The sequence below is a fragment of the Phyllopteryx taeniolatus genome, chromosome 20 (assembly GCF_024500385.1).
Source record: "Phyllopteryx taeniolatus isolate TA_2022b chromosome 20, UOR_Ptae_1.2, whole genome shotgun sequence".
NCBI lineage: Eukaryota > Metazoa > Chordata > Actinopteri > Syngnathiformes > Syngnathidae > Phyllopteryx > Phyllopteryx taeniolatus.
In genome coordinates, this window is record NC_084521.1 from 14085700 (window position 1) to 14112602 (window position 26903).

The 26903-nt window shown below is 43.0% G+C and overlaps 3 protein-coding genes across 5 annotated transcripts; 2 read left to right on the forward strand and 1 right to left on the reverse strand.

Moving 5' to 3' along the window:
* Position 1: 1 nt before the first annotated feature.
* Positions 2-9943, forward strand: mtmr6 (myotubularin related protein 6). 2 transcript variants are annotated; one of them, XM_061757718.1, is made up of 15 exons: positions 2-206; positions 2195-2323; positions 3444-3606; positions 4450-4607; positions 5380-5508; positions 6339-6473; positions 6656-6788; positions 6880-6989; positions 7229-7354; positions 7448-7497; positions 7708-7801; positions 7877-7983; positions 8295-8429; positions 8505-8631; positions 9307-9943. In XM_061757718.1, the coding sequence occupies exons 1-15, from the start codon at positions 183-185 to the stop codon at positions 9661-9663; spliced, it is 1977 nt and encodes a 658-aa protein (XP_061613702.1). In that variant the 5' UTR covers positions 2-182; the 3' UTR covers positions 9664-9943. The 2 variants fall into 2 exon arrangements, with proteins under 2 accessions (XP_061613702.1, XP_061613701.1); XM_061757717.1 differs by lacking the exon at positions 2-206 and adding an exon at positions 674-695.
* Positions 9944-11065: 1122 nt separating this feature from the next.
* On the reverse strand, positions 11066-26608 carry LOC133469982 (beta-1,4-galactosyltransferase 1-like). 2 transcript variants are annotated; one of them, XM_061757723.1, is made up of 3 exons: positions 26151-26608; positions 25299-25915; positions 11066-12107 (listed from the first exon to the last, which is right to left on the reverse strand). In XM_061757723.1, exons 1-3 carry the CDS (start codon positions 26541-26543, stop codon positions 12056-12058), a joined length of 1062 nt encoding a protein of 353 aa, XP_061613707.1. In that variant the 5' UTR covers positions 26544-26608; the 3' UTR covers positions 11066-12055. The 2 variants fall into 2 exon arrangements, with proteins under 2 accessions (XP_061613707.1, XP_061613706.1); XM_061757722.1 differs by lacking the exon at positions 11066-12107 and having other exon boundaries at positions 23927-25915.
* On the forward strand, positions 17572-22101 carry amer2 (APC membrane recruitment protein 2). The gene has a single exon (XM_061757716.1). The coding sequence runs from the start codon at positions 17820-17822 to the stop codon at positions 19851-19853; it is 2034 nt and encodes a 677-aa protein (XP_061613700.1). The 5' UTR covers positions 17572-17819; the 3' UTR covers positions 19854-22101.
* Positions 26609-26903: the final 295 nt, after the last annotated feature.

The window sequence follows — 26903 nt, forward strand, 5'->3', positions numbered from 1 at the left end:
CGCTTTACGCGGATGCGGGAGTAAAGTAATTGGCAATAAACAGACTGAAAAAGTCAAGGCTTTTGACATCGTACTCTCTGATTGCGTTGCACATTTGAATAGGATTGTATCAATGATAGAGTCATTTGCGGAAGGCGTTGCGTGAACGCTGAAGTCGGTGACAGCTGTTGCGACCCGGAGACATGGAACATATCCGAACCCCGAAGGTAGCTAACAATTTCTAGCTAATTGCTGCGGATGCAACGCGAGACAGTCGCTCGGCCTAACACGGGAGCGACCTTTGGAAAACAAACGAGATTGTGTTTCATTTCATATGCTGCGTAGGCTGTAGTTGCTGTGAGTGCATCCACGTCGGGCAGGTGTCGCTAGCTTTGTCCGTTTTCGACGTGCCAAGAATCTGTGAGCGCTTCTCTGTCACCTCCGTGCACCACTGCATCTTTTACCCTCATGGCGTTGATCGACTTTTAACGAAGCGCTTATCACAAATTGAATTAACATGCGATCAGAAAGCGAGTTCCTGCAGCACATTGTGGATGTGTATTAGTTCCCCTAAAGGCCTAGAAATATATATTCTTTCCAAAGAAAAAGCACTGGCCCAGAATTGGATTGTCAACGTCAGTCACCTCAGTCTAAATCACTGAATGAAGATCAGGCTGACTGCTGCAAGACTGACAAGAGGCCATCAGGGGGCGCTGGTGATTGCTTCAAGTCATTTGTGTGATTGCAAAAAGATGTGCTGCTAGACATCATTAATCCTTTTGTAATAATCATATCCCTACCTATGTATTGTTGTATTTGAATAGCCACGTGCATCTGAAGATCAATTGGCATCATTGTTTTTGGGGGTAATGAATTGCCACCATGACCGGCCTAAATTTACATGTTCTGCCACAGAGCCCGTGAAGCCGTTCTCAGCACTGGTCTGTGACAAGCACAGGAAAAAGGAAACCGGGGAAAAATGTCTTAGTCGACAAGAATTACTGCAATGATAAGTCGTCAGTTTGCAGTGACAACAGGCAAAAAGAACAACATTCTTTTGGCCACAGAGAGCACCTTGCTAGTGACTGACAGTTAAAAGGAGAATAGCATGGTTGTGTATACACTTTTCTGGATATATGCGCGTAAAATGTGTTTATAACCATCTAGCTAGGGCACCACATGTGACATGGGTGAATATTCAACTTCTAACGTGAACCAATTTGCATGGTGGCATACTGTACCTGTGAGTATTGTCATGACATTCTCAGGGCATTGACGAGATCGCAACTGATCGCACTCAGTCCAGTTGCGATCGATTCAAAGCCCTGAGCATGGTGACATACTTTTGTGAGAAGTAAATTTCACACACCGTTTTTTTTTTTCTTCATTTATATCCAAAAGAACTACATTTTGTTTTTGGGGTCACAGGTGAGCTGGAGCCTAGCCCAGCTTGCTTTGGGCTACAGATGTGGTTTCACCCTGGACTGGTCGCCAATCAATTGCAGAGCACTTGTAGACAAACAGCCATTCACAATTTTGAGTCTCCCCCCCCCCCCCCCCCCCCATTAAAAAAAAAAAAAAAGTATATATAATGTTATCTTATGTCTCCAGTGGTTACCAGTGATTAGCAGGTACAACATTGTATATACAATAAAAACATGAAATATTGTATCATAGGCCTTTTTTATGGTTATGGGTCATTGAATAGTGTATAAAATATTAATGACAAAACTGTCGGTTACATGCAGGAGGCCGTTCTAATTAAGATTATTGAGAAAAGGCTGTATTAGTTTCGAATATTAGATCTGGCCTTCCCGTCCTTGTGTGACGTTTCACAGGGTGCTCTGGGTTCCTCTCATGGATGTTGGGTTAATTGGATGTTGGGTTAATTGAATTGTTTTGTTTGTCTTTGTGCCCTGCGGTTGGCTGACGACCAATCCAGGGTATGTCCCGCTTCGCGGCCAAAGTCAGCTGGGATAGGCTCCAGCTCACCTGCAACCTTACTGAGAGCAAGCTGGATAGAAAATGGATGCATGAGGATTTGTCTTGTATCCTCAGCCCATGTTCAGTTGTGGTAGCGAATGGTGAGCACCAGATGGTCAGGATTAAGTGGTGCTCTCGCTGGCATCATGCTTCGCAAAATCAGTCTTGAAGGTTTTCTTTCTTCAAGGTGTGTGTGTTTCTATCCTGATTATTTTGGTGTGTGTGTTTGCAGGTGGAGCAGGTGCGCCTGTTGGATCGCTTCAGCAACAAATCCACCAGTGGCACACTATACCTCACAGCGACGCACCTTATCTTTGTGGAGAGCGGCTCCAACAACTCGTCTGCCGCGCAAGAGGTTTGGGTGAGTGAATCTCAGTGTTTTGGATTCCCGCGTTACTTTCCAATGCAGCTGAATTGTCACCTTTTTAGCCCAAAGCTGGTACTGAAAGGGTCCAATTTTCGTTTTGGCTTAACTTTTTACGTGGGTAATAGAAACGGTCCCCATTCCATTGAGACATTTTTGCATTCTTGCAAACTAATCATGATACATTTGTCCCTCACTATATCACGTTTAAAGGTTCAGTGCATCTCAGATTTTTGATTTGATTTTACAGTACAGTACAGTACACATAACTGCACGTCTACGGTAAAATAAACTTTGCTAATAGCTAATTGAATATAGCCTCCCACTGTTCATTATAACAAATTGTAATCCATAACAGATGGTATGGAGTTATGGAGGGAGGATGTAAACAGCCGCTGGTGCTCTTTCAATCACTTTATTAAACAAACGGTAACAAAATACAGTAATTAAAAGCACATTCTAAGCCCACCTGCCGGTAGCCTCCATAGCACCGTCAGTGTACACCACATTGACAAAGATTATACCCAGGAAATAGCCGTCCAATAGTATGTCCACATACAGTTAGATCTCTTCCACCTCACTCAAGAGTAAATCTGCCTTTTAAAGGCATACACATGTTCGCAGTCATTGTGACTATAGTGGCGGCCCCAAGTGGACAAAAATAATACCTGCAGCTCACATGCATATACTGTGTTGATGGTCGGTGATGAAATGCATGCATGAAACTTTCAATTATATGTGAATAATACTTGGTTGCTGCTTTGCGGATTTTGTCTGTTGCAACGCTCGCGATAAACAAGGACTTACTGTATTGACTTACTGTCCGATTACACGGAAGATTTGCTTTTGCCGCTTTTGTCTGATCGGAGTGGAGCGAATTCACACAGTTTCAGCATGCAAAATAGAAATATACAACACTTTCTCGTTTCTAACCTTTTTATGCTTTGCGTAGGTACATGCGTAAGTGTGTCAGGTCCAGCTACAGCACAATGCATGGATGCTTTTACGGAGCCAAGTTCGAAAGCATCCTGGAGTGTTTGCGTGTTACTGTATCTGCCATATTTGACCTTGTACAATATGAAGAAGTGTTTTTCGACCTCCACACTTCCTCTTGCAGATTTTGCACCACCACATCGCATCCGTGGAGAAGCTCTCACTCACCACCTCGGGCTGTCCACTGGTCATTCAATGTCGTAACTTCAGAGTGGTTCACTTTGTGGTGCAGAGAGAACGTGACTGCCATGACGTCTACAGCTCGCTTTTGCGCCTTCTGCGGCCCGGTGGGTTTCAGTGTGTCTGACTGTGTGGCCTTCTAGCCATTTGCCGCACCCATTCTGACCCGTGCACATCTATACAGATTTTTATTTATATAACTGACTAGGGTTGGATGATATTTTGCGATGTACATGTGCGCAATAGTCACATCGCAGGGTCTTACTGTGATGTTTATGTTCTGGAATATACAGTGAATCAACTGCAATGTTAAAAGCGACCAGTAGAGAAACCTGTGTAGATGTGCTAATAGAAAGAATGTACGCCTGCTGCATTTCCTATTTTGCGCTTCAGAATAAAACTAGGCAGGCACATGGTAGCTGTAAGTGCACGATGTGCGTTCATGGACACTGCGTGAATGAGACTGAATGTGTTCTTTTGTTAGACAGTACATAATTGTAAAAATGGATTACAAGGAAAATTGTTTGTATCAGAATGCTTTAGTGAAAACACTATTATCACACAGTGATAATATAGAATTTATTTTGTTTTGTAATACAACAATAGATAAATTATTTTGTAACCGTATTTTGACATAAATATGTTCACAGTCTATATCCACTGTAATAATTGCATCTGGAACATATTAAAATCTGAAAAATAATGGTAATTTGTATGACATAAACTGCGATTGGCTGGCAACCAGTTCAGGGTGTACCCCGCCTCCTGCCCGATGATAGCTGGGATAGGCTCCAGCACGCCCGCGACCCCAGTGAGAAGTGGTCCAGAAAATGGATGGATGGATGGATGTTTTTTCACATCTTTTTCCACTTTCTTTCTTGTAATCTCTATATAAAACATATGCTTAACTTGACTGTGTCTGTATTAACAATTTCCTTCCTTGTGTGCAGAGTCGTACGATGAGCTCTACGCGTTCTCCTACAATCCCAAACAGAATGACCAGCAGCGTGAGGAAGGGTGGCAGCTCATCGATTTAGGGGCAGAGTTCGAGAGAATGGGTGTCCCTTGTGACCAATGGCAACTCACTGACGTCAACCGAGACTACAAGGTCCATGAAGTTCTGGTCTCGTAAAATGTGACATAGAATACACTGGGGCAACTGTTTTGTCATAGATTGTATTGCTAATTATTATTTTTTTTTTTAATGTGATTGGCAAGAAAATTGAATGTCGGAAGGGAACATACCATTCAGGGTGTTATGCATGCTGGTCCAAAAGGGGGCGTTAATGCTTCACCATTGACGTTAAAAAGAAACTTTGTAATCCAAAATGATTTCAAATATCGTTTAAAAAGTGCCACGCCTACTATTTACTATGAAATCTTATTTTAAAATTAATATAAAATATTCATTAATTAATTTTCACTCATCATCTTTGAAGAAAATTAAAGAATTTAATCTAAAAAGTTTGAATAAACGGGGAGCAGGGCTGCGTTTTCTCCTCACAATTCTGACGTCCTTGGTTGAAGTCTCAGCTCCGGCCTTCCTGTATCGAGTTTGCATGTTCTCCTTATGCTTGCGTGGGTTTTCTCCCACATTCTAACAACATCCATGTTAGGTTAAATGAAGCCCACCACCCGTGTGAGGAAAAGCGGTATAGACAATGGATTGATGGAAGTTTGAATAAATTGAAATAAAGCCCCTTTTCCACCTAGCCGATTTTTAGTGTTTCTATTGTCAGAAGTGTTTTATTCCTTCCTGTTCCCTTCTACTGTGGTGCTAACAGCAGTGGACGTGTCGACAGAGAATCATCACTACCAATTTAATTGTACATGTTAAAAAAAAAAAAATGTAAATACAGTATGTGTGCCTTTCTTCACAGGTTTGTGAGACATATCCACGTGACCTGTATGTCCCCATCACGGCCAGTAAACCCATTATTGTGGGAAGTTCCAAGTTTAGGAGCAAAGGACGCTTTCCAGTGCTTACTTACTTTTACCAAGAGAAGAAGGTACATACTGTAGTTAATGCTGTTTTTGTTAGCTTCTGCTTGGTAAACTTTTTTTTTTTTTTTTTTTTTCATTGTACTGATCAGCCAAAGCCTTTCACAATAAGGTTTTATGATTAGATGAGGGTCGCCGCACACAGGGAAACTTTGCCGAATGCGACCTAACTATCATGTAATTTGCAGGGATCTGCAAATAGTGGCCGACTTTCAGCAACTAGTTTATGCACGGCATCGTAACATCGCAGATGTAATGGCCAATCAAAAATGCCGTGTCGCATCACATGAGCTTTCACAACAAAAATGTATTTTCTTCAGAATCAGCCGGCTGCTGCCAAGCAGTCCCAATTCAGTATATACAGTAATATAGTTTGTGTTTTGCAACAATACTTGACTGTGTTTATAATTTCATATGTACCTGTGGCTAAAAAGCTAAGCGTTAGTGCAGTCATTGAATGGGACGATCATTGCTAAGAGCCTCTCAAATAGCAACACTCTCTCCTTTCTTCTCGCCCGTTTCCTCTCTTCACATTATTATCGTATAGCGACAGCGGCCAGAGCAGTCCGCTACTTCCTTGACACCTGTGCCATGTCGTTTGATATTCAATCAAAAAAACAAAATGGTAAATTATATGTGGAGCCTCAAAACACCAGGGGTCACAATGTTTCTGTTGCAGCGATTTGGTTTGTGATTGACTAGTTCAGTTGTGTTTTTCTGCCGTCACGATGGAGCATGCACTGTACCAAGTTTTTCACCAATCTCTATACATTTATAGTATTTGTATTTATTCGGGTTTTGTTCTTATTGTGATGATGTTGTTTGTCCATCATGACAGGCGGCAGTGTGCCGGTGCAGCCAGCCTCTCTCTGGCTTTAGCGCACGCTGTTTAGAAGATGAGAGCATGCTGCAGGCCATCAGCAAGGCTAACCACAACAGCCGATTTGTTTACGTCATGGACACGAGGCCAAAAGTAAGACCGTACCTGCCTTTTAACAATTTATTATTTAATTTCAAGAAGACTTTGGTTATTCGGATGGATAGGTACAAGGCTTGGGAGTACCTTTTGTATACAAGCCATTAAAAAGCAAGATTCCCATAAATTCTCCCTTTAAACACAGCTGCGTCCTCATCTCACCTCTGACTATCTTGCAGCTGAACGCCCTCGCCAACCGAGCGGCAGGCAAAGGCTACGAGAACGAGGACAATTACTCCAACATTCGCTTCCAGTTTGTGGGGATCGATAACATCCACGTGATGAGGACTAGCCTGCAGAAGCTGCTGGAAGGTCCAACACCACTACTTTAAACATTCGCAGTTGATTTGTTGTTGTGCAGACATTCTTCACTTTAGCCATCCGATGTGTTTGTGGCCCTTAGTGATTGGAGCTCGGTCTCTCTCCATGAGCGACTACCTGGTAGGACTGGAGAGCTGCGGCTGGTTGAGACATATCAAAGCTGTTTTGGATGCAGCAATCTTCTTGGCTAAGGTAGATGCGTATAAAACTAAAACAAATGCGTATTCTTGCGGGCTAAATGAGAATTTGAAGATAAAAAAAAAGTGAGGCACTAACCACTGCATTAGGCTATATAATAAGACTACAACTACATTTGTATTGTTGGCTGCCATATTTTTTTGCTTTCATATCTGATATGCTGAGACAACACAGGCATGCATAATTGCTTATAAAAGCATGCATGCTTGCGTGGCTTGTCATCCACCCACTAGGCGGTGACCCGGGAAGGAACCAGTGTGTTAGTCCATTGTTCCGACGGGTGGGACCGAACAGCACAGGTCTGCTCCCTGGGGGCTCTGCTCATGGACCCCTACTACCGCACCATCAAGGGTTTCATGGTACCACTCACATCTTTCTTGGATGTTCTGGTTTCCTGCTTACCTCTTTCTCACCTTTTTTTTTTTTTTTTTTTTGGTAATGTTGTCCGTTAGGTGCTGATCGAGAAAGACTGGATCTCCTTCGGCCACAAGTTTGCAGATAGGTACAGTATGTTTTGCGCATCAGGAGATTTAAGTGAGTTTTATTGCTGACTGATTTCTCAAGGTACATTGCAAGCTTCCTTTATACATAAATGTATTTTGTGTATTCCTAATGTTGCTTACCCTATCTAGCTACATGAGAGGGGCAAGATATACATTTGAGCAGCATTCTCAATTAATGAATAGTAACTGTAATATAAACTGTAACTTAGGTGTGACCAATTAGATGGAGACCCAAAGGAAGTGTCTCCAATCTTCACTCAGTTCCTGGAGTGTGTTTGGCAGCTCTCTGAGCAGTTCCCTCAGGTGTGTGTATGTCAGGTATGTGTTCTGCATGTAAGACACTGTTGCAAGTTGTTGTTGTTGTTTTTTTTTTTTCAGGCATTTGAGTTTAGCGAGTGGTTCCTGCTGCAGATCCACGAGCACGTCCATTCGTGTCAGTACGGAAACTTCCTCGGCAACAACCAGAGGCAGAGAGAAGAGCTTCAGTGAGTCCATGACGCAGAACCAATGCTCTTAGAATTTCCCCTTCTTGCCAATCAATGACATGGCGCCTACATCAAAGTGCACAGATTGTTAAAAAAAAAAAAAAAGATTTAAAGAACCACCCTCGGACCATTACAATAGCAAATTTCATAGATGTGGGGTTCTTTAGCCTCATCACGCGTTCTGGAATGTATCACGTAGAGTAAATAATGCTCTTTACTTTGAAATAGGCATTGTAGTGTTTTTGTGCGGAGCTACAAAACCGTGTGTGATAATTTGAGTGTGACTCTCATCCGGTGTTTTTGTGTCCCAGGCTAAGAGAGCGAACTCATTCATTGTGGGCACATCTAACGAGCGAAAAACAGAACTACTTGAATCCGTTCTACAGCCCCGCGTATGCTGAAATGCACCCTGTCCTGGAGCCCTCCACCTTGCCCTACTTTTTCAAGTGTGTACCACCTTCTTTGCTCTTTTCTCGGTCATGCTACCAGCAGTCAGATTTTCATGTGTCTGTGTGTGCAAGGTTTTGGAGAAACATGTATCACCAGTTTGATCGCTCAATGCACCCGCGGCAGTCCATCCTGAAGACCATTCTGACTGGGAAGGAGAACAGTCGCAAGGCAGAGAGCAAAGTGCAAGCACTGGAGAGTGTAAGTGAATACGCACTGATGCTAAAACACCAAACTCAACTTAAAACAGGAATGACTTTTATTACATAGCCCCTGTTGCGTCATACGGTAGCGCTTTATATTGTGATAGGCCCAAAGATATGTTGTTATTCCAGCTGTTTGCATTAGATGAAATAAAAACAGAATGTGAGAAATGACATGAAGAGGTGTACATATTTCATTCAAAATTTTGAACTAAGTTCACCATTCCAAAAATGAACTAGTTCCTAGTTTTTTTGTTTTTTTTGTTTTCCAATAAAAATAGAGGGATTTCATTTTCCTATTGTTGCCACCCATTCAGTCCACACTGGTAGCAGCTTTTACCCTATAATCTCAAAAACATGACGACAATGGCGATGCGTGTTCTCATTTCCGTTCATCGAGCAGAAATTAACTACGTTCGCGTTCCCACAAAATATGACCTACTTCATGAACTTTCGTTCGTTGAATTCGTCCAGGTACAACACTGCTGACAGACAATGGCGAATGAAAATGTGTTTGCATTATCTTGCAAGAATTGTTTAAATTACGTTAGCGTTGGAACTGGAAAATTGAGTTTGACTTTTGAGGCATATTTTGAAATTGTACCACTTTTGGAACAGAAGACTGTGGAGGTTCCATAAAAGTAATTTTGTTGTCCCCTTCTTTTGCATGTAGAGGTTCCACCAGCTGGGTGTGACGCCAGTGGTGACCGCCGACCTCCCTGCAGCCCCGCTGACCAGGGATAATTACTCACGTGACAAACCCCTCCCACCACGGCCCGACTCCCTCATCTTGGGGGCGCCCGTCAATCACAACGAGGCGCGTCGCCAGCAGAAGGAAGACGAACACGAGGAGGTCGGCGAGGAGGCCACCGAGAGCACCGACACCGAGCGGACAGTAGAGGGCAGCAGCGGCACTGAGAGCCGCAAGCAGAGCTACGGTGAGCTAGAAGGGACGTACAATAACGATCTGTCCAAAGAGGAGCCGGGTGTCGTAAGTTTGGAGTTCGGAGTGGCACGCATGACCTGCTGAGAAACGGAGGCGTTGTAAGAAAAGGACAGGCGTAGTCTAACAATTTACTGAAAAGTGTGTGGGGAGAAGTGGTTGTTCTTGATGTGATTACGTGCTGATTATAAAAATGATCCTAAATGGGTCATGTGCTATGTCTGTATAGTCTAAATCTCAATGGAAAGCCTCATAACATGTCATATATTGCACCTATAGAAACGCATTTTCTTTTCTTTTTTAATAAATGAATGTCAGGACGCACTATAGAGAAACTAATAAGTGAATAAATTCATCCACAGTAAAATCCGAGTTCCCGTTTTTTTTTTTTTTTTTTTACGATAAAGTCTTGTGTTTTTCAGTGTGTATGAGGGTCTATTTATTTAACAAAAACAGGCTGAATGCATGAAGGACATGTATGCTGTCCTGATATTTGATGACGAATGTGACCTTAACCAGATTAGGACAGTAATCCTTTTCTCCCCTTTTTTCTCATTCAAAACTGCCCCACTGAGGGCTCGCAGCCAGTCTAATCTTACAACATCAAACTGGAAATTACACCAAACCAGAAAAGTCGGCCCTGCTTGTGGTTATTCCACTCTCTTCCTGGTGGCTGTGGATAAGCCAACTTTGGCCCTAAGACCTTGAAGAGGCTCAGCTGTCAACACCATTGATCATTTGATCCTATTTTACATCTCACATTGATCAGATAAGCAGACTCACTAATGTGCATTGATCCCAAAATCCCATTGGCGCTGTGTGCCAGGACAATGGCGTGTGACCCTGATTGCGGGTCCCTGTTGCAAATGTAACAGAAGCCCACACAGCTTCTCAGCAACCATTCGGCAAACCTGTAATGTCGTGCTTAGACTTTAGACCGATCTGATCGGCTTGATCGGTATCATCTGATAATTAGCATTTTATGCTGATCGGCTTTAATGTCATCATTCGCCGATCCGAGCCGCGAGACATTTACTCCGCGTTGCCAACGTGTACAGTGTATTTGAATCCAAAAGCTAGTTTTTTTTAGGCTTGTCGCCTGTCTTTTGACCTTGTACTGTAAATATCTGACCGCCAAATAAAGTTATTTGAAAGAAAAAAAGATTTCGGCAGTGTGGGACAGACAACTTTCTGTCTGAGACAGAAAACACACAATGCCTGGATCAGACTACAAGACAAATTTGGTCTTTCACGATTGCACTATGTCAGACTACTGCAATCAAATCCCACACAGGCGGGACCGGGGGATTGAACCCGGGCCCTCAGAACTGTGAGGCTGACGCTCTAACCAGTCGTCCACCGTGCCGCCCAATTGCCATTGTGTTTGGAGGAAATAATATGTGACTAATCCAGCCTGTCTGCAGCAACGTTATGCAGAAGTGTTGAAACTTTGTCTTGCGTCTGCGAGTAAACAAACGTCCATTTGCGCTTCACCCGCAAAGGCATATTTATTCGGTAACTTGGAACAGAAAAAAAAACATTTAAAATCCACGTTCGGGTCCAGCTTTGTAGTCTCTACTCGTGGGAGTATTGATTCTGCGGTATTGATATATTGATACTCTCATGAGTATCCATTGGGTATTGACTACGCTCATAAAGTATTGATAATAAATCAAAAGAGTGTATGTGTCACTTCCACAATTGTTAGCATAACTTAGTACAATATGGCGCTTACTCACGAAATAACGCATGAAAAAAAAAAGTGGCATAATCAGTTGTGTATCTGTGGTGGTACTTGTGTACCATTTGGTGCTGATCCAAATTAGCTTGTTTGTTTGGGTTTGGAAGTTTGCAGCCATTCCACTAATCTCATACAGAACCTCTGCTTTAGACTTTGTTTTGGACATGACATGGACATTGGCTTTTGAATCTTTTTGGGGTTTACATTCCACTGCATATTATAAATCTGTGCAGTGACAATTAAATCCAATTTGAATGATGACGTATTCCGTGATGAGGCCAGAAGTTTTGAATTGACATTTTTTCTGGCTTCAGAGTATTGTATCTGTGAACATTGCAGCTCAAAGATTTCCCACCAGATTGGATTTCTTTCCCCAATCAGATTACAAATGGCAAAACCTGAAAGATGTCCGCATAATCACGCTTGGCATGCGTGCAGTCATCTTCCATGCAAATTAAAGTAGTCATGATTTATTTGTGAAGCGCTTCCCAAGGCAGCTGAGCAAAGCACAACACACGGTTCATTCCACTGTTTCGCCCAGCCACTAAATACTTAATTGAATGTGTGCTTGCAGAAATGAACGACTTATCGAAAAGCTCTACTGACAACAGAAGGGAATGTTGTGGTTTTCATGCAGACACACTAAAACACACAACACTCAGACACAGTGACCTTAGGCCTTTTGAGAGAGGCCAGTGTCTTCAAGCAAATACAGTCATTCTTGTGCTGCAGCAACTGTCAATAAAGATAGGCGGATAGTGCGGTGTGCCTTGCGTAGCCCCTTCGCCTCCTACACGAATGGAAACAGAGAAACAAGAAAATCCGTGATTGTGTGGCAATGATGTTGACTCTCCAGATGCAGATTTCTAAACAACTAGGATTTTCCATATCACGAAAACATACGATACATGCAATTCGTTCATACAATACATAGATGCATACATACAGTAAATAAATACATGCATAAATACAGGTATGTCAGGTCGTTAAATATTGGGACATCGACACAATTCTCATCTTTTTGGCTACAAACACCATTTTGATTTGAAATGAAAAGAGCAAGATGTGCTTTAACTGCAAACCTTCAGCTTTAATTTGAAGGTATTTACATGCAGATCAGGTGTTTTGTGTAGGAATTACAACGGTTGGTACACTGAATATGCCTCCCACTTTTTAAGGGACCAAAAGTAATGGGACAATTTGCTGTTCAGCTGTTACATGGCTGCTGGGTGTGTAAATTCCCTCATTATCCCATTTAAAAAGAGCAGATAAAAGGTCTGGATTTCATTTGAAGTGTGCTATTTACGTTTGGAATCTCCCACATCAGAGAGAGAGAGAGCAAAAACATCAGGTTTGACCAAATCAACTGTTTGGAACATTCTTCAAGAGAAAGAACACACCAGTGAAGCTCAGCAGCACACAAAAGACCCGGAGGACCACGGAAAACAACTGTGGTGGATGACCGAAGAATTCTTTCCCTGGTGAGGAAAAACCCCTTCACAGCAGTTGACCTAGATCAAGAACACGCTCCAAGAGGTAGCTGCATGTGTGTCAAAGACAACAATCAAGAGAAGAGTGAAAACAGAGAGTTCACCACCAGATGTAAACTATTGGTGAGCCTCAAAAACAGGAAGGCCAGATTAGAGTTTGCCAAATAACATCTTAAAAAAAAAAAAAAGCCTTTACACTTCTGGAACAACATCCTATGGACAGATGAGACAACGATCATCAAGTTCCAGAGTGATGGGAAGAGAAGAGTATTGAGGAGGAAAGGAACTGCTCATGATCCATGTGGTAGTCAGTGTTCGGAAAGTTCATTTTCTACGCAAACTAGTTCAAAGTTCAATTCACCGTTCCAAAAAGGAACTAGTTGGGTTCACAGTTCAGAATTCAGAATTTTGAAATCAGTTCTAAATGTTCATAGTTCTTTTTTTGTTATCTCAATGTTGCTGACGGGCTATCACCCTTAAAATACTGGCATTTCATTTCCACATTGTTGCCACCCATTCAGTCCACACTAGTAGCCAGTGAAGAGGTTGGGATTAGAATTAGCACCCATAAATCTGAGGCCATGGTCCTCAGTCGTACAAGGGTGGTGTGCCTCCTTTTTTTTTTTTTTTTTTTTTATAACACTGGTTAACTCCAGACTGTATCGGTCTGCAAACACGTTCCTGTTCCCCCTTGTTTCTTAACAGGCATATTCATTTTATTATACAATAGTTAATTTCTCGATATACTTCTATGACCGTTAACGACGTTCAAATCTTATTGACAATGTAATAAATAAAGTTTTTACGATGGTGAAGGTGAACCACTTGGAAGTGAACAATTGCCATGAAATTAATTGTTGTATCACTTTGGAGATTACACTGTCCTAAAAAGGATTGTGGTACATTATAAACATTTTCAGGCATGGTCAGTAGGCTTTATCAATAAAATAATGTACATATGTATTGTAGTCCATTTTTTCTTCACTCTCACGGATTTATAAAGTTCTTCCTTGTAAGTGGTGGCTCTCTCCTAGCCTACTTGTGCCACATTACCTCATATGAAACATTTAGCAGTCTCTCCGTGGGCTCTGAATCATTCAGATGAGCGCTGCACACCATGCTGGTCGAGCACCCCTGAGTACAAGGATGGAGCGTTGTAGTCACGCTTAACATAAACACAGCCAGCACTCATGCAAGCTGTGTAACTCACATGCACGTAAATACACACATATACACTCACTACAGCTACAGAGTCACTGGGTATATTGTCTTATCTGTTCCTTCTTTCTCAAAAGCTCATGTAAAGGTGTGGTAACCTTTTTTAATCTCACCATTGTCAGAGCATTCAAGATATGAATAGAAGATGGTCCTTCTGGTTCAAACAGAGCAGATTTTACTGCAAACTACTCTTGGCTTTGATAACACTTGGGAATTACAAAACAATGCTCTTTTTTTTTAAACTGCAAGTCATATACTGCTACAAGGAATGCAAAAGTGTTTGGGGATTGCCACTTAGGGATCTTAAATACAATTATCACCACTCCCCATAGATTACAAACGTAAAAAAAGGGCATTGGGTATTTGGGTTTAATCCCAGATAGTTTAACACTGTGCGCGCGTATACACACAACTACATGCCTGTACGTTTTGTAGCTTTGTTTAATCTTGATCCTCCTGCACCCCCACCTCCCTGCAGGGCTAAATGTGTGGTCTGTTCCTAAAAACAAACAAAGGCAGGTATATATATATATATATATATATATATATATATATATACACACACACACACACACACACACAGAGTAAAGTGTGATAGGTTTTCTATGGAGAACCATGAGAAAAATACCGCCCTCTTTTTGCCTTTTTGCAAAGTACAGCATATGCAGATGAACTGATAATGGTTTGTATTTGTTTTAAGGCTAATACTGTGTTAAGTGGGTCGCATCAAGACAATGTGCTCAATTATTGGCATTAATGCTTTTATATTGTCTGTCAAGTACACACATGCACACACCCTTGCACTACCAACATGTCAATATTTGCATCTTAGAGCCCTTTGCAAGTATGAAGATTTTTTTTAAAACGCAGAAGAGCTTTTTGCAGCCAGATTGTGCAAAAACTCATGCGACCGAAAACACGAAATAAGACTGAGTGTCCTCCAACTGTTCCACTTATTGCTGAGCTTCACTCAGGGGGCTGAAATGGGAACCCTACAGACAGATGGGGAGGAAAGAAATGTGTTTGTTAAAATAAGAGGGTGTGTGCTTTTTGTCCATGTGTCTGCTTGCTTTTCTATAGTTAGACCTAGGGGAGAAAAATCACTGGCTTATGAGGAAAATTACAAATAAATTCCGAACAAAACCAATTACTGTCACAATGCAGCACATGCATTGGGCATTTTTATCAGTGACATACTGTATATACTGTACAGTACAGGATTCAAAATAGTTTTTATTAACCCTAAATCTGTAAAAACAAGCTGTAGTGAGTCACGTACTTGAAATTTAGAGTTGCAACAACACTGAGGCCTGAGTAGAATCCTTTGTTTCATTGTGTTATCACTCACCAATCCATCAGCCATCTGCTGCTCAGCATTGAGCTGACCTGCCAGCATGGCCGCGAGCCTTTCAGCAAGTAAACATAACATCGACCTGAGCAGCGGCATGTTCGCCCTGTGCATGACTGGGCAGTCAGCAGTGTGGGCAGGCGATGATGCCTCCCGGGTCAGAGATAGATGCGCTTCCTCGCCTCACTCTGGGGAAGCCCTTGGAAAATTTGTTGGTGTGCTGCCGGGGTTGCATGAATGCAGACGTTGTATGCTAGCAGTGGGCTGGAAGAGGAGAGCCTGCAGTGCCCATGGTGACAGAGGAGGAGGAGAGAAAAGAAGCAGGGGTGGGAGAAGGATGGTTGTAATTGGGTCGGTGTAGCAGGGAGATTCATGGGGGGTTGGGTGGAATCATCAGGAATAAAAGAGCACCCACAGTTGATCAGGCCTGAAAGGAGAACACTGGTAAAAAAAAAAAAAAAAGTGCAGCTCTAAATGAAATTAGGAATCGATCAGAGGTTGGACTCGATGCCTTAGTTGCTCCTGAATATCAATTCAATATCAATCTCACAAAGACATTTTGGACAATTCTATGCTTCCAAATGTGCAAGACCAGTTTTGGGAAGGAGATTTTCTGCTCCCAGTCCACAAAGCAAGGTCTGTAACAGCATGCTTGGATGAGGTTGGTGGGGAAGAACAGGACTTAGAAGCCCAATCAAACACCTTTGGGATGAGAATGGAGACTGCGACCCAAGAGACCCTCTCTCAAATTTGCAAAGAGGAGAACAACTCCATATTTGCTTTCATTTTACTTCCTGTAGGTGTGCCAATACTTTTGTCCAGAAACAAAGTCCATATGGGCCTGTCAACAATAGCTCGATGGGAGTGATCAGTCAATGTTTTGGAAAAAAAAAAAAAAAAAAAATCTTTGTTCCATCGGCATTAGACTACAGAACAAGTTAGTACTTTTTTCATAAATACTTTTTTTGCAGTACAGTTCAAAACGTCATACTGAACAATGCTAAAAGTATATTCCAATCTACTGGAGGTTAAGTTCAAATAAAAAGAACTATTTTTGAGAAATAAAGCAAATTGGCAAACCTATGCATCCTAGGTAGAACTATTAAGTCCTGTAGCTCCAGCCTCCAGGAATACAAACATGGACAGATACAGCATTGCGGAACTACTGAAGTACAGGTTCTCTCTGGAATGTCCGCATGGGAATAATAGTGTCTAGGATCGGAAACACTAAACCATTGATTACAGAGCTATTTGAGGGATGTGTGTATTGATAATTACTCGGTGCCACCATTTGAGGAAATACGGTAAATAGAATAATCCCGCAACGACAAGACTTGAATTGTCAGTGGTTGCCAAGGTGACGGTTGGACAGGTCTACTACATAGCAGGCTTCTCAAGTTCAATAATGACTTCGATGATAATCCACACACGTTGCATCATATTGTCTTCAAAACTATATTCAACATGAGACAATTAGCTGGAGTCATAAATAACAAAAAATGATACTAAAAAGAGACGTGTATGTCGTCGTTTGAAATAGGGGATTAGATGTGTTGATGAGTCAGTGCTCCCCAACACTTGCCTCTGTGGGTCCATATGGAGGACGGTTCAGGACCATATGGTCGATATTAAATGTCTGGCCCGAACTGTACGAGAGCTAAGTCTGAGCTCTTTCTCTGAGCCCAACAGTGCTGAAAAATGTTTCTAAATCCATATCCCTGCATAAGCCTGCTCAGACCGTTGATCAGCGGCACGGAGCGTGCCTTTAACCCCTGATTCAGGCTTTTTACCGGGACTACAGTATTTTTGTTTACTCCCCATAGTGTCTCTATCGCTCACACAAAATCCTAAACCCTTTAAACCTTATGTTAAAAAAAAACAACAAAATAGTGGTTCAGAACAAAGCAGTACTACAGCCACAATTATGAACATATGGTTAAATTACGAACATTTCTGACTGTGTCAATCAAAAACTAAACCATATCTTTCTGGGAGGAGTTTAATTCTGAATACCCCCCCCCCCCCCCCATTAGATAGATGTACAGTATCTAACAGCAGTGACACACAAACAGAGATGGAAGGGTTGGAAAACTAATGACTAGTTTTGAGGGGAAGGAGCAACAGTCCACTGCTGACTAGGAAGGTGGAGGGGGGAGGGAGGACAGACTCTGGCGCCACGCCAACATTGACGAAAAGCTGCTTAGCCCACCCTGTTGCCATGGATACAGTGAGGAGGAGCACAGAAGGGGCGAGAGAAAGAGAGAGAGAGAGAGAGAGAAGGGGGGAGAGAGAGAGAGAAAAGCTGCAGGCAGGCGATCAAGACAGCCAGAGTGGGAGTGAAAGAGTTGTTGGAAGCAGCGTGGAGAGAGAGGGAGAGTGGATGTGCAGTCAGAGAAAGCCCAAAGGGAAGAAGCAAAGTGCTAGTGGGAAGCGATAAAGCAACACAATGGAGGTGCAGACGGAGTGTGCGGATCCCACTGCGGCCCCTCCGTGCGACCCCCAGCCCACCGGGAAGATCAACAAAGCTGCCTTCAAGCTCTTCGGAAAGCGACGTGCCGGCTCCGGAATGGGCAGCTTCTTCTCTTTCAGAAACAAAGGGGCCACGCTGAGCAGGACAAATGGGCATTCTGACACTGGGAATTCGGTGAATGGGAATGGTTCAATGTCATCAGTTGAGCTGGTGAGAAGCAAAACACACGATGGACTCACTGGGTCCATCAACGATGCTGATGGACAGAGAGGGGAGGGGCTGTCTGTCCTGGAGACAGGAACTGTGAGGTCTTTGAGCAAATCGCTAAGTTTCTTCTCTCTACTGAGACGTGGGAGTCTTAAGTCAAGTGAAAACGGTGCGGGACTTGTACGAAGAGGGAGGGGCTTGAAGGGGTTTTTCAGTAGCCTCCGCTGGCGACGTAAGGACATAACAAACGAGGGAGACGGGGAAGAGTTGGAACCCCAGAAGGAGAAGGATGTGGATATTGCAGACCCTGAAACGGCAAAGGATGTCACCCTTACCCTTGACCCAACAGCACATTATCACCAGGAGGATCATGGGAAGACAGAGGCCGAATGTAACCTCCAAGCGGCCGAGGCTCACGCTACCAGTGTTTCACTGACACCCACACACTGTGTGGCCGTGCCGGGCCCATCTGGTGAGCCAGATTCCCCCTCTCCTTACACACCCAATGACTCCCCTTTGTACCCTGCCACCAGCAAGGCCAAAGCCTCTGTCTCTAGCCTCAGCCCCTCACTCGCCACACCGCCTTTGGAGTGTTGCAGCACGGCCGACCCGCCCTCGGAACCCTCGGTGGACCGCCTGTGCTCTCTTCTCTTCAATGACGTCACATCCCTCAAGAGCTTTGATTCACTCACCGGCTGCGGGGACATCATTGCCGATGCAGATGAGGAGACGGCGGGTAATGGGGGCAGTGGTACTAGTAGCAGTAGCAGTGGTGGAGGGGGAGGGGGGAGTGTAGGCGGATCAGGTGTTGGGAGGCCGCTGGGAGCCACCTGCGTCGCAAATCGTGGCTCCCCTTCGAAAGCCCCTCTATCTTCCACGCGAACACAACCCTTGTTCACTTCATCTTCTGGCCCGGCTTCACTTCCTGCCCGTGCCGCGGTGCCCTCCACCCCTCAACCACCCCCGGTGGGCAGTGGGGTGGTGGCCTATATGGGCGGCGGGGAGGAAATGGCGAGTCCAGAGGGAGTGGACGATGCTGACATGCAAGGGCTTTGGCATATGCTGCCTTCAACCGGGGACAACTCCCCTGCTTTGCCCCGAGCACACCAACCCTCCTGCACCACTCCCACCTCCACCTACCCCCTTCGCACCCTCAACTCCGCCAGCTGCCACCAACCTTCAACCAATGTATGTGTGGATCGTAAGACGCTGCAGGTGAAATCTTTGGGCCTCAGTAAGATTCCAGTGGTTGGTGGAGCAGGAAGTCGAGCGACAAAACCCCTCCTACCTCATGGTCGTCACCCAACGTCACCTGGGGACAAAGAGCCACTCAGCGACGAAGGCTACTGGGATACACCCTCGGCGACGCCCACAGCAACACCTGAGGAAAGTGGGCTGCGGCAAAGGCACAATATGTCACGTGATAGTTGCTCTGGTGACCACCTGTACGACCTCTACAATGACCCAGAAGGTCCAGAGGACGATGACGACCAAAACAGTTCTTCCTCCTTGTCAACCGAATACAAACTCAGCCCTCCTTCCTCCTCCTCCTCTTCTTCATTCCGGTCAATAAAAGGCAGCGCCAGCCTTCCCCGGGAATCTAAGATTCCAGTCAGCGCCAGACAAACGACACCGCCACAGTCAGCCAGCCAATCAGCACTGTCGTCTGTCCTGGAGTCTGAATCGTCGCTGCCAAAGACCCAAGCACCTCCTACGGCTCGCACCAGAATCCCCGTATCCAAGGTACCAGTGCGTCGCTCTGCAAACAAACCGGGCCCCGCAACTAGAGCATCTAAGAAGTAGTTCCTCTTTATTCTCAGGCCTCTATGAACTTCAGAGGTTGACCCCTCTGTGCTGTTTTTTTTTTTACAGAGCCAAAGGTTTTCCTACGCCAAGAAAAATGTTGCGCTGTGCAGTAAACGGCCCATGAATTCCTTTTGAATCTTAAAAGCTCCCCTTCCCAAAAGGCTAGACTTGCGTAATGCGCGCTTGTTCACCTGAGAAAAGTCGCAAGGAGACTCCAAAAAACCTGGGTTAACCTCTTCTAGCTCTCACTGGAACTTCGAAGCTTGACCCTTGACAATCCATGAACTCTGAAAAGTTCACTTTTCAACTACCTGCAAAAAGGCCTAACTGCGAGTTGGAGGATTTCAAAGCTTCAATTCATGAGTGCATACTGAAAAAATAAGCTGTTTTTCTCAAATCTTTTATGAAGTTACACATTTAAATGAATTTCCTCTTGACGATCACTCATCTCATCCCTCACAAAAGAACCTTTGATTCTCTCCATTTAAGAGCCAAAGTATCATTCCTAAATAGTTTGGAACAGAATGTTGGGATGCAAGGCTTTTTTTTATCATGGATTTGCACCCCGATTAAACATCTGCATGTGAAACAAAAAAATCCATTGCCACAGAGATGTGAAGGCTTTTAATACATCTCTATTTTGAAAGCAATACATGGTTCATGAAAGGTCCCACCACTTTAGCACTTTGCATACAAAGACTTCAGTTGTGGAGGGCTCCGATTTGGCTTCTGCATCCCAAATTTCCTTAAAACCAATTGCACCATGGGAAGTTCAGACACACCGATCTTTTTTTTTTACAAAAAAAATCACTGTACCTTATTAGAAATGTCAGTACCAATGGCAATATATTAATGCATAAACACTAGCATTACTTTTTACTCCCTCTGCATTCAGGGCTACACATGAAAAGCACAAAGGTCAGGGAACACACACAAACACACACACACACATTCAAAATTTGTACTTGCAGCTCCACTGGATGGCTTTCTACGCTAAGAACACATGCAAAAACAACATTTCTGCATGTCGTGCTTTTCTTTTAAACAACTTTTTATATGCTAACATACGGCACGGACTCAAACTGTGACTGCTCCAGTTTTCTAATGTATCTCTTCTTTCCAATTAAAAAATGTTGTAAATGGTTTAAATATGGGAATAATTGCTTCTGGAATATGACTGCCACATGACCCACCAAAAAACAACAATGAAAGGGTTTCAAATGAAAATGTACGTAACTACTGTATTCTATCATTGGACTGATATGTTTAAAAAAAAAAAAAAAAAGCCATTGTGTATTGCTGAAAAAGTAAACACTGTAGAAACGAGGAGCTATTTCAGGTGTTTATGAAAACCGAATGTAGCTTGGCATCTTTGTAGATCAAGGATTAGTATATATATTTTTGTGTGTCTGCAGGATTTTATAGGAGCAAGACAAATGACTGTACAGTTTTTAATTCCTCCCCTGTAACGTGAGCCGATCAGCAAAGTTGTTCTCAACACGAACAGTCCCCAAATGTATTTTAATAGTGGCACAGTGCAACACAGAGCAGGTATTTCTCAGCCCTCAGTTAAACAGAGGGACTTTTATATGCAAAGCCATTTGGGACTGTGCACATTTTCTATCCTCCGAACAACAAGGTGGTCTTTCCCGGTCATGATAATGCTTCCATCTCACTTGTAATTATTGATCCATGACACAGCTCCGGGTTCACATATCATTTACTTCCCTGATGGTAAAACGTAACCTGATCCCAAGTTCACAGCAAGAGCGTATTTTTTTTTTTTTTGCTGGGTACAAAGAGGTTTAGTTTGACTAGTGTTATTTGACTGTTGGTTAGGAAAGGGTGGTGATAACAGTTGCCTGGTGTTTTTTTTAATTTTATTTATATTTATACTGAGATCAAACAAAGAGACAAAACATTTAATTTCCCTCCATAAATGCCACATCAAACTGTGACTTTACAATGAGTGATTACTTTTCAGTCCGTATAGTATATATAGTCATGTCTTCTCATTCTGGTATGACCTGATTTTCCGTTTCCACTATGATATATGAAATATTGTAAAAGAACTCAGTTCCATGGAGTTATCTATTTTCTGTCCTCTTTCATTACAAATGTGGCGATCGTCTGTTGCAATGAAAACCACATCAGGTTTCTCCTTTTCGTTTGTTTGACCATCTGTTAGCCAACAGTGTGAAATCTTTCCATTTTCATATTTAACAAATAAACGTGTTTGTTCAAATGCATGGGTCCCTTTATTCTTTACAATCAGTGTTACTTTCAGGGCCCTCATTGTTTATTGTAGTAGTAAAATCCCCTGCAGCATTTGTTCACAGTTCCTCATGTGACTTTGTTGTTATGGCATCACGCTTCCTGGTCGCCTTGTCAACATTAGTTAAACAATGTTTTTTTTATTGTTCACTCCAATGAAACCTGCCAGCTGATTGATGTGCACATTGCACACGTGACTCATGAATAATAATCAAATGCCGGGTGCTATTGTTAAAAAGTTTCTTTGTTGTTGTGGTGTAGCTGCAGCAGGAGTAAGAATTGGTGCAGTGTAAATCCCTTTTGTAATGGTGCAGCAATCCCTCATTCTCTGGCTCCCTCCCACACTCGCTCTGTTTCAGCACACTGGGGTTTATGTAAAAAGCTTACGTAAGACCATAACACTCACTTCTACAAAGCCCATCAGATCAAAACTGGAGTGAGGCTGACAGAGAGGACGGTGCGTGCGAAACATTTGCATACCGGCTTCGTCTCATTGTTTTTCTACGACTGCTTCCACTCTCGTTCTACAACCCCAATTCCAATGAAGTTGGGACGTTGTGTTAAACATAAATAAAAACAGAATACAATGATTTGCAAATCATGTTCAACCTATATTTAATTGAATACACTACAAAGACAAGATATTTAATGTTCAAACTGATCAACTTGATTGTTATTAGCAAATAATCATTAACTTAGAATTTTATGGCTGCAACACGTTCCAAAAAAGCTGGGACAGGTGGCAAAAAAGACGGAAAAAGTCGAGGAATGCTCATCAAACACCTGTTTGGAACATCCCACAGGTGAACAGGCGAATTGGGACAGGTGGGTGCCATGATTGGGTAGAAAAGGAGCTTCCCTGAATTCACAAGTCATTCACAAGCAAAGATGAGGCGAGGTTCACCTCTTTGTGAACAAGTGCGTGAGAAAATAGTCGAACAGTTTAAGGACAATGTTCCCCAACGTACAATTGCAAGGAATTTAGGGATTTTGTCATCTATGGTCCATAATATCATCAAATGGTTCAGAGAATCTGGAGAAATCGCTGCATGTAAGCGGCAAGGCCGAAAACCAACATTGAATGCCCGTGACCTTCGATCCCTCGGGCGGCACTGCATCAAAAACCGACATCAATGTGTAAAGGATATCACCACATGGGCTCAGGAACACTTCAGAAAACCAATGTCAGTAAATACAGTTCGGCGCTACATCCGTAAGTGCAACTTGAAACTCTACTATGCAAAGCAAAAGCCATTTATCAACAACACCCAGAAACGCCGCCGGCTTCTCTGGGCCCGAGCTCATCTAAGATGGACTGATGCAAAGTGGAAAAATGTTCTGTGGTCCGACGAGTGCACATTTCAAATTGTTTTGGGAAATTGTGGACGTCGTGTCCTCCGGGCCAAAGAGGAAAAGAACCATCCGGACTGTTATGGATGCAAAGTTCAAAAGCCAGCATCTGTGATGGTATGGGGCTGTGTTAGTGTCAATGGCATGGGTAACTTACACATCTGTGAAGGCACCATTAATGCTGAAAGGTACACACAGGTTTTGGAGAAACATATGCTGCCATCCAAGCAATGTCTTTTTCATGGACGCCCCTGCTTATTTTAACACAACGTCCCAACTTCATTGGAATTGGAGTTGCAGGTTGTGTTTGGGTCCGGAAGCTGTTAGGACTGATATATAAGCTTGTGATGGTCAAAGGAAGCACATATGTGGTAATGAGATGAGATGCCATCAGATAAACAAACAAATATGGACACAGGAAATGCAATAAGAGAATTGTAAATTGATAAAGGTTCACATTTTCACTTCATTTTGTTGTTAAAGGATGGTAACACCTTTTGCAGTACAAATCAACAGCACTGTTGGATGACAATTATAATTTTCATGCAAGATGGGTTTTATAAGCAGTGGTACTACCATTTCTCATTACATTCGTTGTATCAAAGTGTACACTATGTAATACATTTGACAACAAATTGTAGAGTAATTCCTGACTGACGCTGTCCAACTATTAATCCCGTTCCGGCTATGGAGATTTTTTTGAAAGCCTTTAATAAGAATGTACGAAATCTCCGAGTTGCTACTTGATACTGGGATATCATCATTATGAAGCGTTTCCAATATGATTCAGTACACTAGATGTAGCAGTAAATATATATATATATATATATATGCTATGCTGATATTTCCAAAAATATCTCTCAGTATGTGTTGGGGTCTCCTTCCCCTAAGCTACTACTATGTGTGTCTGTCTGTGTGTGTACCATTCAAAAACTGTAGACCACGTCTTGGATGGCAGTCCCTGCAAATTGGTTCCCATGGTAACTGCACTAGGTCAACCAATGAAAAGAGAGGCCTGGGCAGGAAGAGGGCTGCAAGCTGTCACACTGTGTGACAGTTGTTATTGGAGAGGCTCTCGGGTGTCGTTTTGTAACACACCCACTTGTCAATAATTAATTGTGACTTTGAAGCCCAATCCTCACTGCCTGTGATGGCTCACTAGTACATTTAAATGGTTCATATGGTGCTTTCAAAAAAACTAACAAAAAGTGACATAAAAATAATAAGTGAGGAGGTCAAATTACTTTTATCGCCTGTTACCAATAAATTAGCATTGTCTGTTGCTGTACAACCTTAATATCAATATCAATAATATCGATATCAACAATCTGAATCAACATGAGACCATCCCTCCTGTACAACAGCTTGTCTTGCTCCTCTTTTAGGGGAGCAGCAAAACATAAGGAGGGTTGGCTTGGCCAGAAGGAACATGTACAGTCATGCACCTTTTGAAATGTGACGAGATAGTCAGGTATTTATTTCAGCCTCTATTATTCTAAAACCCACCAGTCAAGAGTATACTTTTCACGTGGGGAGATAAACAAAACCAGAAACAAACAATTCAATCATTTTCATAGGTTTTCGGACACTCTGCCTACATCTAACTTATAATTTGTGGCGCAATAGTTAGAAATGTTATATTCACAACATTGAGGGCATTTACACGATTATGTTATATTATACTTCGGTATTCCAAGTAATTTCTAAAGTATGAACACTCACACACACACACAACTACACAAATGGATCTCGACGTTTCATCCTCATTTAGCTGATGGAGCGTCAATGTCAACGGTGATAAAAGTATAGGATGCATACCTCTCAATGCCACTGACTTGGTAACTAAGCGAGCTTAAACCATCTTGATGCATTGTCTTTTGGGTCTGTCCCACTTTGGCAGGATTCACTGGATTGACCTCATTATGCAGGTCCCCATCATGTTTAATCATCTTATACTTCCCAATCAGCACGTTTGGCCGAGAAATGGACATCCCTCGGAAGATGATTCGGTTATACATATCGTCATCCTCGCCGCCCCAGCCCCAGAAATGGTTTGGGAAGCCATTGATCCTCAAGTATTGCTCCTTGGACAATGAGCAGACACCTCCAAAGTAGGTCTTGTAGGGTAAACTGTAATGGAATTTATCCATAGCCACAGCTAAGTGCCTGGGATTGTCAAAGCATCTGTACAGGTTGCGGTCATCCAGAGGCACCAGGTCTACGTCGGAGAAGACAAAACAATTATAGTCGTAATCCTTTAGGGCCTCCACAAAGCCTGCATTCAGCAGCTTGGCCCGGTTAAACGCTCCCTCTCCGGCTTCGTTGATGACATAGACGCCGTAGTCCAATTGCTGCCGCATCAGAATGGGATGCAGGTAATAAAGCCACTGTTTCAGGTGCTCGTGTCGGTTGCGGAAAGGGATGATTATCGCCACCTATATACAAATAAGTAGGGAAACAATGTGAGCCATTAGGATGTGATGCTCTTGAATCTGTGATCTTTCATGGATGAAAATTCTGCACAGTTATTACAAGGGAACATCAAAACGATGAGCGTGCAATTACTTGAATGGTACAAACCGACTAAACAACCGCAAAGCTATCTGTCTTTTACTTGCTTAATCGGTCGATTTACCCATGCGGTATTTTTCGCTGCCTTCATTGGCTTACCTTGTGCGTGGCGATACAATTGGGAGGTTTGTATCGTCCCCCCATCCCAAGGGAAGGAACGCTGACCTCCTCTGTGACCTTATCCAGCGACCATCTACGAGCAAACTCCACATGCAGAGAACCTACAAGATCCGGAGGGGTGTCAGGACAGACTCCCAAAATCTTGTCCATAGCCTTCGAGGTCACATTATCCCCTTGTCTGGATTTTCTCACTGAAGGTTCAATCTCTTGCAGCTCCTTCAGGTGTGCTTTTGCTCTCCAGTAAACTGCGCCATCCGACATGGTAAAACTCCCCAAACTGCTTGGTTTGCTGAAGAACAAGAATATCAAGCACGCTACAATGAGAACAAGAAGTAACGAGTAAAACGCCTTTTTCAGGATCTTAGATATCATTTTGGCTCAGAAATGGTTCCAATACAGCGGCCGTGCAGGTGTGACTCCCGCATGCTTCTTTGCAAGTCAATGGTGGTGTAAAATAAGCAGCCAGACAGGTTTTCTTTAAGTTGCTTCCGTGTTTATCGCCTCATCTGATTGGACCCTTTGACAGTTATTAATCAGAGCCTTTTTTTTCAGCTCACACTCACACAGATTTATTTAGTCTAGAAATAAATAGTATAGAGCAGTACAAAAACCTTGCCTACTACAATTAGCAAATATGATCACAACGCTCAGTTGGAGACTGATGTTAACTTCCAAGGGGGTGTGTGGAGGGGGGGCTAATTTTTAGGGAATTATTTATTGATTTTTTGCAAC